Source organism: Danio aesculapii, chromosome 21 (assembly GCF_903798145.1).
Source record: "Danio aesculapii chromosome 21, fDanAes4.1, whole genome shotgun sequence".
NCBI classification, from domain to species: Eukaryota; Metazoa; Chordata; class Actinopteri; order Cypriniformes; family Danionidae; genus Danio; species Danio aesculapii.
Window position 1 is genome coordinate 18,651,195 of NC_079455.1, and position 14,012 is coordinate 18,665,206.

Sequence of the window (14,012 nt, forward strand, 5' to 3'; positions counted from 1 at the left end):
AAATGCATTTAAATCAGTAAAGGAAGACATGCGTCGTGTTTTAATGTGGTTTTGGATGCAAACCCATAGATTAACCTCAGAGATATATTACAAGTACTGATCTATAAAAGATAAATGATTACAAGCCGTGCGGAGCGATTAAAAGTTACACAATTAAACACACAATTAAATACATATTTTGCAAACTATACAACACGAAGCAACAATTTTAATCAACAATTTTAATACGGAGAAAGAAGAAACTGGTCAATATGAACTGTAACAGTTACTGACAAAGTCCCTGTTAAAGTCTGACAAAGTCCCATACACAATAGTCTCTGCTGCTCCTTTAATAGCAAACCACCGGCAAATCCCACGTTACAACGTGGGTTATTGTATCTAAAATCTTAAAAAATGACAGAAAAAAACACAGCACTTGGTTGGCTATGACGTGGTATTGTTGTGAAAATCAACTTTAACCATTTATTGCCTGCAGCTGAATCTCTGTTTGTAAATGATCCTCATCTTTACGTCATGACCAGTCCCGTGATCCCCCGTGCTCCGCTAGTGTCAAAAAGGTGCGTTCACGTTTTACCGGATACGGTACTACATGTACCGTGTCGACATCGATGCTTTCAGGGGACGATCCAAACCCAACACGATTCATTTATTAGATTATTTCGTTAAAGAATCAGTAGTTTTAATCACAGTGCACGTTCAGATTTAAACCTGGATGTTTTCATTCACTTTAATGCTGTTTAACACACTGCATGGAAGGTCATTTTCAAAAACCTATAATAGGGGCTCTTTAATGAATCAGAATGAATCATCTTAAATGACTCCAAAGTAACATTTTGGGTCAGTTGGACCAATAATTATGCACTTCAAACCCATATTATGTTGTTTCATCTTTGGAACACAGGTGAATATATTTCTAATGAATTCCTACAACATTTCACTCTCTCCACCTAAAGTCTGTTTCGCCAAAACTTTAAAGCTTTAAACAGTTCATAAATATGAAGACAAAATATGACGCAGTATATGATTTTTGCAGACACTTTTAGTGGAGACAGAGAAATGTATAACGTTTACTTTGGAAAATTGTCAATTCTTAAGAATTTGTAACATATGGGTTGAAGATTTTTGTTTTTTGGTAACTGTTGAAGGCATGAAAGACTTTAATCATTGTGATTTGTAGCTAAATTGAGAGAGTGTTTAAAACTAGTGTGGTTTTTAAGTGGTTTCTTGATACTTTAATGTCGTTAACAAATGTTTAATAGGATCATCGCATCAGATTGTTTTAATATTTCTGTTTAACAAAGTGGAATTGGAAAAAGGAATTGTTCAATCCTCTTATTCTCAGCCATTTCATAGAGCCTCTTGAACAGAATATGACAAAAATCATATCTAAGAGTATATAGAAATGTCAGACAAACGATTCTTTGTGTTTGTATTCTGTTGATGGGAACTAAACACTCGCCCAAAGGAAACATTTGATTTTGCTATGGGTTGGGTAGGTTCACAGTTGGCAGATTGAAGCACAGAGGCTGGTAAAGTGAATTGAGGACGTCAGTCGTGTTTTCATGGTGAGGGTTTTAAAGGGTGACTCCTGCTTCTCTCCTCTTACGGTCTACTGCTTATTCCTAAATGGCTGCACTAAAACAGACGTGCTGCTTTTGTCCCTTCGTCCTCGTGCTGGAGGTGGCTGGTCTCCCCGTCCGACTGCATCAGTCAGCACACACTCCACTCAAGTCACTTGTCACAAAATTCCCACGAGTAGGCAAAATTATAAACTGCCTGCACCAGAAGCACATTTTTTTGCTTCATCTTTGACAGACAAGATTTTAATTTTAGTAAATAGGAATTAGGACAGTTGGTAGTCTTGATTTAGATACTATACAATGAGCTTTTATTAAGTTTTTAATACATATTGTTTGGGGGGTCATTTTTAATAGTAACGTCAGAACATAAAACATGTCTGTCTCAGATATAAACAGATTTCCACATACAGTTGAAGTCAGGATTATTAGCCCCCCGTAGAATTAATTTTTTCTTTTTTTTAAATATTTCCCAAATTATGTTTAGGAAGGTAATTTTTGCTGTCTGATAATATATTTTCTTCTGGAGAAAGTCTTATTTGTTATTTCGGCTAGAATAAAAGCAGTTTTTTAATTTAAAAAAAAAAAACCTTTTAAGGATAAAAATTGTTATCCCCTTTATGATATAGTTTTTCGATAGTCTAGAAAACAAACCATAATTATACAATAACTTGCCTAATTACCCTGACCTGCCTAGTTAATCTAATTAACCTAGTTAACCTAGTTAAATCTTGAGAAATATCTACTCAAATATTATTTACTGTCATCATGGCAAAGATAAAAGACCTTAGAAATGCGTTATTAAGACTATTATGTTTAGAAATGTGTTGGAAAAAAATCTTCTCTCCGTTAAACAGATATTAGGGAAAAAAATAAACAGGGGGTTAATAATTCTGACTTCAACTGTATTTCTAGAGCACTTGTCTGTTCGTTTGTTAATTCCAAATAAGAGAGTGGCTTATGTGAGTGTGTGTTGATGCTAAAGTTCAGAATTTAAGGAAACTTGACCAGAAGTTGGTGAAGGCAGTTTGCTTATGCTAAAGTTTTTTTGCCATTCTACTGATGGAATGGGATATGATTAAGACGTAATTAAACAGTTACTGATACTAAAAATGAACAGGACAGATATTTAGATATTAAGATAACTTGAATTGAGGGACTAAACTTGTTGGTTTTCTTTGAGGAGTCCGTATGAGGGAGAGGGTCGAGATGAGGCCAGCAGGTGAGGACAACAACTAATAAAATTGTCCAAACGTGTACTGCTCAAATCACTGAATCATTACTTAATTACTGACAGATTTTTAAATTGAATGATCTCTGTTCTGTTGAAGCTCAAAATGAGTATGACAAGACCATCAAATGTACACTACTGCTCAAATGTTAAGGGTCTGTAAGATAAGAAAATTGAGTTGCCTGCTATGCTTAACAAGGCAGCATTTATTTAAGAAAAATACTAATATTGCCATGTTGTGAAATGATGATTGAGACACTAAATCTATGTATAAAATGTTTTTGAGCTTGTCCACTTTCTACCATTTCTATAGGTAGTTTAAAACACATTTGACTGGACTGCTTTCAGGGTAGACCAGGGGTGCCCAAACTAGATTCTTGAGGGTCAGTGCCCTGCATTATTTAGCTCCAACTTCCTTCAACACGCCTGCCTAGAAGTTTTTGTATACCTAGAAAAGAGCTGGTTCTGGTGTGTTTAATTGAAGTTGGAACTAAAATATGCAGGACACTGGCCCTCCAGGACCGAGTTTGGGCACCCCTGGTGTAGACACTGAATTAGTCACGTGTTACTGACAGCAAACTTTTGAACAGTAGTGTTTTCTTTTGTTAATTATACAAACTAGTATTCAAGAACTTCACATTGTTTGATTATAGGTGCTTGATTACTTCTCTTAACCCAGATAGATTTTAATTTATATGGATATATTTAACCCCCGCCAAGCATCTTACAGATGTCTGATTAGATGCCTTTATTTTGACTGCATTGTAGTCTCACCATGGCACCACATTGGTGTTTTGTGTTGATGATGATAAAAAAAACATTTAATCATCATGATTTAAGATATCAAAACAAAATATCTAGTATGTAAGTCAACCAAGCCCAGCAATTTTGTGTTTAATAGACTTCTAATAGACAACCAAACGTAGACAACTTGGCTAAAACAAGGCTAAACTTGGGCTGTCTGTGAAAATCTAATAGAAATCTAAGAATAGACTGCTTTCAGTGTAGACCAGGGGTGCTAATCATCTGACAGACAGATTAGACAGACTTAATATGTGTAGTCATTCATTTCTGTTTATTTGATGACTAGTCTAGTTTTTCGCCTATTCTAAGATGTCAATTGGATTTTCACTCACAGCCCAAATTTAGCCTTGTTTTAGCCAAGACGACTATGTTTAGACGTCTGTTAGACATCTTTTAAAAACAAAGAATGCTTGGGAGCTTTTTGTGTGCATCCCTAGACTTCCTTATGTTCACCTTTTAATGTTCATATTTGTGCCTCTCTCCCCTCACCAAAGACCCATGTTGAGCACAGCAGACAAGATGGAGAAAGGTACCCAGGGAAACCCCAGCGACGAAAACAAGGACTCCTTTTCCTCCTCTTCTCAAGCGTCCAGCATACCCTCCTCCACCCAGGCCTCCAAGGATACCAAGCCACGCTCTCTGCGCTTCACCTGGAGCATGAAGACCACCTCCTCCATGGAGCCCAATGAAATGATGAAGGAGATCCGGAAGGTCCTGGACTCCAACAGCTGCGAGTACGAGTTGCGCGAACGCTTCATGCTCCTCTGCATGTCGGGAAACCCAGCGCATGACGACTTCGTCCAGTGGGAGATGGAGGTGTGCAAGCTACCTCGCCTCTCCCTCAATGGGGTGCGCTTTAAGAGGATCTCCGGGACCTCCTTCGCCTTCAAGAACATCGCTTCGAAGATCGCAAATGAGCTTAAACTGTGAGGAAGACGACGGCTTCTGCGGAAGATATCTTGAGCCCTTGTTTTGGGAATGAGGAGGCACTGTGAGGAGAGTCTACGGCAGCAATGAAGAGTCTCGAGGCTGTAAAGGGGGAAAAGGTGTAAGACAGGTTCATGGGGGACATTTGTGCATATAGACATTTTTCAGGGGGTTTCTTTTTTGGGGGAGGTGTTCTGTCTTGGTTTGGGTTTTCTGTTCCTTTCTCAGCTCCCCCCCTCGAAAACTTTGTTGTTGTCTTTATTTGTGGCAATTTCGTTCAAATGTTGTGGTTTTTCTTGGAACTCACAATTGTCCTCAATTCTGACAGCGACAAGAGGTTGGTGTTGATAAACTGGAAATGTTTGCCAGTGGTTTCTTTTTTCTATGAACGTAAGCCAGCTACTGTCTTGGAAACTACCCCACCCCCCATACCCTGGTCCTTATTCCTCGTTCATCCCAAACCACAAACAATGGTAAACCCCACCACATTACTTGATCTTACTTCCAGATCCAGGTTAGCTGTGATGAGCAGAGATTGGCGGTTGAATTGACGGTCTGAATGTACTACACAAAATCACGACCCAAATGGCTAGGCACATTCAGTAGAGCTGTAATTCTGAAAGCTCTGATTGGTTCTGATCTAGCCAGTGATATGGTAGCTAATCTGTATACTCTGCCCCATTTTTACATTACAGTACAGTGTCTTATTTGAGCTGAAATGGAATTGTTGACTTGAACCCTCGGTGCACTGGAGGTGAATCACCTCTTCGCACCCCTACGCCCAGACAATTAGTTTATTTTGTTGTTGTTGTTTGTTTGTTTTTCCTCTACTGCAGGGGTTATATATCAGAAACTAATTAAGGGCCAATTAAGTAATTATTGGTGGATTGTAGTGTAATTAAGAATTGCTGGTTGGATCCAATCTGCTGCACTGGAATGAGTCTGTGTTTCGTTGCCTTTCTCTGGAGAAGATAATTATTAATATTATTATATGAATAAACCAGACATTGGATGATTTGTGTTCAACTGTTTATGAACATTATTATTTTTAGTGTACTGTTTTAGTTCTTTTTGTTTCGTCTTAAAGAAACTTTTAAAGTGCTTTTGTTCTTTAATTGATTTAAAGAGCATGCAATAAAAAATAAAACTATTTACTTTCTAAACCATTTCCTTCTGAGAGCATTTGGAAACTTAGTAGTAATGTAAGCTTTTGTTGCTTTAATTTTAGGGTAAGAGTATATCATTATGAAGAATTTTAAGATGATAAATGTACATTTATATGGTAACATGCTAAATATAATGTAATCCTATATTTTTAAACATTTGTAACCTTTATTCTCAGTCCTCTGTCTAAATTGTAAGAAATAGTTTGCTCTGATCTGCATCTTAAATACTAATATTACTATTTAATACGGAATATAAATACAATCTGACCACCTTTATACAGGTCGGTAGCCAGGGGTGGTTCCCCTGTGGTGGTTCCAATCTGATGCAAGTGAAGTCATCTTTCACTACTGACCTACTGTGTTGTTATAGAGGAAACATTTAAAGTCACAGGTAACTTTTTATTCTAAATCTTGGGCCAAAAAAGTTACCACTAAAAAGGCATGAAGCACCAAAAACGGCCTATATTAAAGTTCATTTTAATACTAATTAGGCTTTTGTTGTTATCTATGAATTTTCAAATGTACCCTTTTACAAGAGGCTAGAAAACTTATTCATTAGTATTTTGTTTTTATTTTTCAAATTACCATTTTCGGACATGTTTTCCTAGCTAGTTTTATTTGCGTAAGAGATAACAATAGGCTTTTTTTTTACTGTCCCATTTTTACTTAAAAGCTTTAGCAGATTTTACATTGTTCTAATAATATATAATGTAATGTTCATTTTAAAAAAGGTACGTTTTATTTTTTAGTATTTCTTTGACCAAAAATAATTCCAAAAAATGTGGTTATGATCACTCTCCGACAAGCTAATCCAAAAATAGATGCAGTATTTAAAACTCGCAGTTAAATTGAAAATTTCTAAAAGAAAAGAACCACCCCTTTTACCCGGCTGGCTACTGGCGTGTTATAATCGATTACACCATTGTGAATGCAAATTCGCCTAATTAATCTAAGCCGATAGACTTGGTAAATCCACAAAACACTTTTCTTGTAAAATACGTGTTTGTTTCTACATATAGCCTAAATGTAAAGTAAAATTAGATGTATAGTTTGGCCTACAGGAACCTCTGAAATGGCTAATCACAGGATATTGTGTCAAATTACACAAACTATCCCTATAAATATATTATAAAAAATATTATAAATATACTGCATTAATAGGTGTCATTTAATTTCACTGAAGCATGTATCACATAAAATAACATTACCGAAAAAATTCACTCCCCTGATTGTCGATATATAATTCACACCCTGTCTGTCCTGTCCCATGAGGCCACTCAAGAGGGTTTTGAATGGCAGTGAAGTGATGCAGCTGCTGGTTGGTCACGTTGTACATTGTTGTTTAATGCGTCATCCGATTTTATTCATACTACACACATTCATAATTAGATTTTTTTTAGCTTTAGCATCCGAAGTACTTCTTCAAAATAAGCACTTTTGTATATGTGGGTTGTGTTTGTTTAAATAATTCAACATTTTGCTCTAAATTAAGCTCAACAATGTGGAAGTGGTGGAAGAAGTGACACCGGAAGCAACCTCTGTTGTGGACATCTGCTGTAGTGATGAATCATTCCGAGTCGGCTAACAAAATTTGACTCGCTGCGAGTCAATATGGTAATAAATAACTACAAATAAAATACAAATAAGCATGTTTGCTTCATTATAAACCACACAACAGCATGTTAAATTGGCTTTTCGTGGAATTAATTATGTATCGACGAAATTACGTAAATAGAACAATCGATTTTACATGATTCTTCGAAATGAACTGAGCCAGGTTTTGGGGTTGGCCGGCAGGAGGCGCTCACTCCCAGACTGCTCGCGGCGCATATGACCCTCCCCCACCCCTCCGACGAGCCATCGACGCCGCCGTCATCGTATATTGTCAAAAAGCGAACCCATGTCTGCGCTATAGCAGCAATTTTGAGGTGAGTTTTAAAAATTACACTTTTAAGAGAGTTTAAATAAGATTCGTTTCACAAGTCAAGAACATTATAAGTACGGCGCGAGTGTTTGAATCAGCATAGTACTGAAATCCCATCGGCTGCGCTGTCTGATCAAATGCAGAGTATTGTTCTCACATGAACCGCTAAAATCGTAATTGAAATGTTCTGATTTATTTTAGAATGTAAGATGACTATAACAATTGTTATTGGCCCACAAATATCTGCAAAGTCTTTCCGCTGTGGATTTTTTCCAGACACTTCCTTAATCTGAGGCTAACAGGTACAAGCATAGCATGCTAAGCTTTAGTCATTGTGTGATTGAGATGAGATGCTTAGATCAGTGTGACTAAATAAGATAGTCAGAATATATAGTATTTTCGTCGGAGATTGTGCCCATTTAACATAACCAAGTAAAGAAATCAAATCAGACAATGAACCGTGTTTGAACTTTATACGTTATAACCTGAAAGTGAAACCACGCTGATCATTATTACGCACTTAAGCGGCATTCTCATTGGTCAGTCGCGTTCAGCGTCAAACTCTACTGTGTCTCAGATGAAACTTATATTTTATGTGTACTTTAACTCCACTTAAGTCACTGTTCAGTATTTCATTTGGTCTGTCATTATAGAAAATAAGTTTCTCCAAGTATTAAGTGTTGTTTTATATAATGACTGACCAAATAAAGTAATGAATATACACAGTGACTTTGATATATCACTGTTTACTAAATTGTAGCCCTGATTTTTGTTTCCCAGTTTTAACCAAATTAGTCTAAAAGGATAAATAATTAGCACACTATTAGTACATTAATGTGTCTTTGGATTAAATTCATAATTTGTTTCCACGACTAACAAGGTTTCTGTATAAACAAACATCTATATATAATTATAGAAGCTCCCGCTGAGTTTTGAGGATTATATTAATAAAATAATGTATATTGAAATAAATGATTAAATACACCAACTTAAAAACACTTGGTGGCAGCAGGGAAATTGTGGGAGGTTGTATTTCTCTCTTAAACTAAAGTTGATTTGCATATATTTTGCCTGACCATGTGTTTTTATTCCCCTTCAGGAAGAAGCTTGTTTGAAACCTTACATGTGCAAATCAACCAAAGACTGATTCCAAAACACACCGCTGTTCTTCTCATTCAAAATGGTGAAGATATTTGTTGGCAATGTAGCTTCAGCGACCACTGAAGATGAGCTCCGTGCTTTATTTGAGAAGTATGGTGCTGTATCCGACTGTGACATTCTGAAAAATTATGGCTTCGTGCACATGGATGAAGAAGAGGCTGCGCAGAAGGCCGTCTCAGCTTTGCACAAGCATGAGGTCAACGGCTCGCGCATCACCGTTGAGTACGCCACCACCAAGGTACGCAATGCCACCAAGATCTACGTGGGCAATGTCCCCGAAGGCGTTGCCGCTGCCAAAATTAAGGAGCTCTTCCAGCCATTCGGCAAGGTGGTGGAATGTGATATTGTGAAGAATTATGCATTCGTTCACATGCAGAGGGAAAATGAGGCTCTGGATGCCATTGCAAAGCTTAACCACTCCAAAGTGGATGGCCAAAAGATCTTTGTGTCCCTTTCGCGCAGTAACCCATCCAGAAACGGCCGAGGGGAGGACTATTATCCTCCTCCTCCACCTCACTATCCACCCCACCCGCACCACCATCCTCACTTTCTCCCCCCTCGCCCGCCACCTCGTGACTACTATCCGCCTCGTGGCCGAATTCCACCGCCTCCTCCTCTCCCACCGCCACCGCCCCGCTCCTACTACGAGCGTGATCCGTACGAAAGGAGCCTCCGCCATGACCCATACGCCACTCCATCCCCTCGTTTTTACGATCGGGATCCTTATGACCGGCGCCTTCCGCCTCCTCAGCGGCCGGTCACGCCTCCTGTCGCCAGTCGCTACTACCGAGAACGCAGCCCTATCGGTGGTCGCCGCTCTCTCCTGCCTCCGCCTCCCCCTCCTCCACCTCCTGCGGGCTTTGCCCGCAGTTTCGCCCGCAATGGTGCTAGCTCGGCCCCCCCTCCTCCTAGCGCTCCTTCCTCCCACTATCAGCGCTACCCTGTTGGCTCAGGCTTTGATAAGGATGATTATATGGAGGACAAGTACAGCAATGGCTTCGGCCGTAGCTACTAAGCATTGAAGTCTGTCCGTCCCTTTTTATTGTGGAGAGCCGAGTAAACTAAGAGGGGCATACCATCAGGGAGTTAGGGGTGGATATTTTTTTGTAATTTTCTGTGATGGTTGTAGCTATTTTAGATAACGGGTCAATCAGCTAATACTGTACTCATCTAACTAATAGATTTACCTCCACCCAATGAAGAAACAGCAAATAGGAAGTTAAATACATCTGTGTTTCGGAGTTTTATAGCATGTTACGATGTACTATATTTGCCAGTCTTATCGTTTTTTTTTGTTTGGTTTAAGCAAATGACATTTTCATTCATTTTACTCTGGCATGTATTTCTAAAATACAAAAGATCGCTTGAAAATATATATAAATGCACATATTTTTTGCATAACATAGAATAGCATAGTCTGCTCAACAGGAAATTGGTCGTAATGAATGTTAACCTGTTTATTTCTGTTTGATCTTTGGAGTATTTAAGTGTTGTCAGAGTCTCTTGCGTTAGTCCATGGTTCTCAAACTCAATTCCTGGAGGGCCACAGCTCTGCACAGTTTTGCTCCAAACTTAATCAAACACAGTTGATTCAAATAATCAAGTTGTTCAAAAAGGTCTCGAACACCTTGATTAGTTGGATCAGCTGTGTTTGATTAGGGTTGGAGCAAAACTGTGCAGAGCTGTGGCCCTCCAGGAATTGAATTTGAGACCCATGCGTTAGTCAGTTAATTTTGGGATAATTTGAATTTTTTCTATTGGTCTCTATAACCAAATTCTATTCAAATTATCAATTTTTTCCATTTATTTCGATGATTTTTAAAATTTTTATTTTTTTATGAATCTGTTCTCTGGATTACCTAGATGTAGGCAAATGATCTTGCTATTGTGTTGTTAGAAGTAATGTTGAGGATGTAAGACCAGTGGGAAGGAACAGAGAGGAAATGGGTAAAGAGGTGGTTGTGGGCGGAGTTGTATGCTAACTGACTGATCAACCAATCACATCTTACCGGCTAACCGATCACACCGCATCCACCAGCCGTTCAACGTTCGGATCCGCAGCCGCATCCTAGGAAAAGCACCACCGGTCAAAGGAAGCGAACGACAACCTGCCGCCTAATAAATTAAAAACAACGTTGAATCTTTAGTGCAATTCTTACACTGTATTTCGAGATCTCGTTGTATTCGACAAATAGTTGATTTGCCGACTCCGCAGAAAGTTTTTAAAGACTTATTTTGGCATCACATTAACAATGGACGTGCTTGTTATTGAAAATATTACTGAACACTCAACAGTTGTTTCCTGTTCTACTTGTACTACTGCTGTTTGCCTATTGTTTGCGTACACTTCTGTTTAAAATGTACGTTTGTAAAAAAAAAAAAGAAAAAAAAAAGCCTGTTTTCTCGACTGTTTATCCGAAACCGCTCTCATTCTCATACTGTCCACTCGAGCAAGTTCGTTGCTTGTTTTGATTAAAAAACTATGTTCTACCAGTCGCTGTCATCTTGCCGCCTGAATAAAATTTCGACTGATTTAGACGCAACGTTTTTCATGTCGAGTCTCTGTAATTTCTACCTCATGTCTCACTCGCTCACGTCATCAATCGTATAATACAAATGTCCTTTGACTTGATCACTCATGTGTAATGTAAAGTGCCAAATAGATTCGATTTAAAACTGCACTTTCCGCTTGAACCTTTCACATACAAAAGGCCAGGGGATTTAGTAAAATCCAGTCTTCGTTTTGTTCCACCATGACTCTTGGCCCAGATGAATGAATGTTTGATACTTTCTTTTTTCCCCAATGACTGTAGCTGCTTTGTGTGTCTCATCAAGATGGGTGAGTTAAAAGTGAAGGTAAGTAGTATTTCACCTTGGATTTTGTTGCTCTTTTTATATTGCACTTGGTTGGGTTTTAGTTTTCTGATTTCAGAGATGAAATTCAGTTTAGTTCTGTTCAGAGTGGTTTAATTTTCACTGCTCTGTCCAAACACTGAAGAGCAAATCTATCAATGCGCAGCTCCATGAGTCCCAAACTATGCAAGCAGTGGCTACTCGACCAACTAGTAAAGCCACATTCACACAAGTGTAATCTGTCCGGTTTTACATTTCACATTTTTTAAAAAGATTTTAGTCCCTTCTAGGTTATGTTCTTCACATTTTATAATTATGTTAGGTTCTGTTATTAAATAAGTCTATTGTAGACATTTTCTCAAGTGAAAACAAAATAAATCTTGCTATAAGCTGAACTTGAACTTGAAAATTATCCAATAAACCATTTATAACCTCTGAATCCGGGGTACTTAAACTTTTTTGTATGAAGGGCCAAAAACCAAATATCACTGATAGCCATGGGCCGAAGATAAATATATCAAACTATTTTACTTTAAGGTTACCATGGGTAATTTACTCATTTATTTCATAATATTAAAAAATGAATAGAACTAATTACTTTAAATTGTATTAACTAATGCAGTATCTCCTCATTTTAATGCGAAGTCTCTTTGTTGTCCTCTGTCATATGTACATTTTAAGGTAAATATCATAAATTTAAACCATTTAATGTGACACATTTAATTTCAGAGAGTTTTTTTGTAGCTTAACAATAAAACAAACAAATTAAAGGTTACATTAAAGTTGAAATGATAATCTTTAAACCATTCTCAGATGTGATTCCGTAGTTTGGCCATCTCTAAATGAAAGAGCTTCTGATTAAAATCTCAAAAAAATGCCGTTTTCTGTTCGTTCAAACTATTAATTTAAAATGAGCTGAAACAACACCATTCTTGATTGTTTGGTACAACTTATTTATTTTATGTTCAATCCACTTAAATTTGTAAAAACTAATAAGGTAACTTAATTCATGTTTTCCCAACACAAATCGATTATGTAGAACCCAGCATTTTTTACAGTGTAGTATGGGACCGATTAACAGCGTTGTCCATTATTGGTGTTAACCCATCTATTATTGTTAGGATGCTATAGCTATAACATTTGTAAATTACTGTTTAAAAAACAATGCAATAAAATCTTATTAGTTCAAGATATAAAAAGTTGGATCGTGCTTTTCAGGGTCATTTTCAGGAAACTAATTATTGTGCCAAGTTTGTCCTTCTGATTGAATATAGGTATATATAGCTTTTGAAATGGGTCATGTGTAATAGTGACTCTCTTCATCACCACAATATTTTAAATGAGTTGCATAGAAAAAGATTATTTGATATCAAATATAAAGCTTTTTATTTTGCTGTAGAATTTTTAAATGTTAACCCTGATAACACACGAGGCTCTAACATGATGTTTGGGCTTTTTTGGGTTAGGTATGTATAGAGCAACTCTTAAGTGTTAAAATACTTTTCGTTTATGAAAGTACAATACAAAATACTAAATGTTCTTATTGTATTTGTATTTATAATTGTTTTGAACAATGAGTTAAATTAAGTAATTTAAGAGAGTTTACACTAATTCTCAAACTATATGTTCTTATAAATTTTAGACGACTTTTGATAATGACTGTTTTTATAAATTGACATTTTTCCAGGTACAAATGGCTCCAGATGTATTATGGGAGAAACCACTTATCTGAGTATTTTTGATAAGTCTATCCTCTTATGGAGGTCTTAAAAATATATGTATGGAAAAAAATATATATTTAAAGTTTCATGCAAATTAGGCATACTCAGCCCTCATGACACAGCTAGCTTTTTTCTGACAATGACACAAAAAGTATTATTAGTTTACCTGGCATATTATATCCTATTACAGTGGATGAACTGAATCATGAAGGCAGGGAGTTATACGTTTGAGGATTCAGAACTACTATAGACAATCATATATGACATAATAAAAGTAAGAACTGCAGTTTGGTCTAGCTATTGACTGGGTGTCATTTTCTCAAGATTAGATGGTTGTTCAGAATGATATATGTAATGCAATTTGATTTATTCAAGATTTAATATGTTGCTTAATTGCTCATTCCCATGTATGTTTCACATATCTGTTGGTGAATAAAGGCAACATGATGGCTATATAATCATTTTACTGTGTCCTGGATTTGTTTACCTCATCATTGCTCAGCTATTTCCTGCCGTCCTGTAATGTTCCCTACCCCATACACACTCGCAAAAGAACAACTGACCATACAAATTATCACAGCGTCGATAAACGCGCCCTCCGCTGCCCGAAAACAAACCCTGCATCACAGGGAACTGCTTCAGCGGATG

General features: G+C 37.2%; 2 protein-coding genes across 13 annotated transcripts in view; both read left to right on the forward strand.

Moving 5' to 3' along the window:
- mark2a (MAP/microtubule affinity-regulating kinase 2a) overlaps window positions 1–5,581 on the forward strand; it is a 57,763-nt gene extending 52,182 nt beyond the window's left edge. For 5 of the 11 annotated variants that reach the window (XM_056446197.1, XM_056446207.1, XM_056446201.1 and 2 more), the window contains 2 exons: window positions 2,761–2,799; window positions 4,107–5,581. In XM_056446197.1, coding sequence (XP_056302172.1) covers window positions 2,761–2,799; window positions 4,107–4,542 — 475 coding nt within the window. In that variant the 3' untranslated portion in view covers window positions 4,543–5,581. The remainder of the gene's footprint in view (window positions 1–2,760; window positions 2,800–4,106) is intronic. The other 6 variants (XM_056446199.1, XM_056446200.1, XM_056446202.1 and 3 more) reach the window with 3 other exon arrangements.
- Window positions 5,582–7,547: 1,966 nt separating this feature from the next.
- Window positions 7,548–11,333, forward strand: zgc:77262 (uncharacterized protein LOC402952 homolog). 2 transcript variants are annotated; one of them, XM_056446169.1, is made up of 3 exons: window positions 7,548–7,633; window positions 7,831–7,931; window positions 8,729–11,333. In XM_056446169.1, exon 3 carries the CDS (start codon window positions 8,810–8,812, stop codon window positions 9,803–9,805), a length of 996 nt encoding a protein of 331 aa, XP_056302144.1. In that variant the 5' UTR covers window positions 7,548–7,633; window positions 7,831–7,931; window positions 8,729–8,809; the 3' UTR covers window positions 9,806–11,333. The 2 variants fall into 2 exon arrangements, with proteins under 2 accessions (XP_056302144.1, XP_056302143.1); XM_056446168.1 differs by lacking the exon at window positions 7,831–7,931.
- The last annotated feature ends 2,679 nt before the right edge of the window (window positions 11,334–14,012 follow it).

What these genes read in the sequence shown, in the direction of transcription:
- zgc:77262 (XM_056446169.1), top strand. Translation starts at nt 8,810, where the DNA reads ATGGTGAAGATATTTGTTGGCAATGTAGCTTCAGCGACCACTGAAGAT.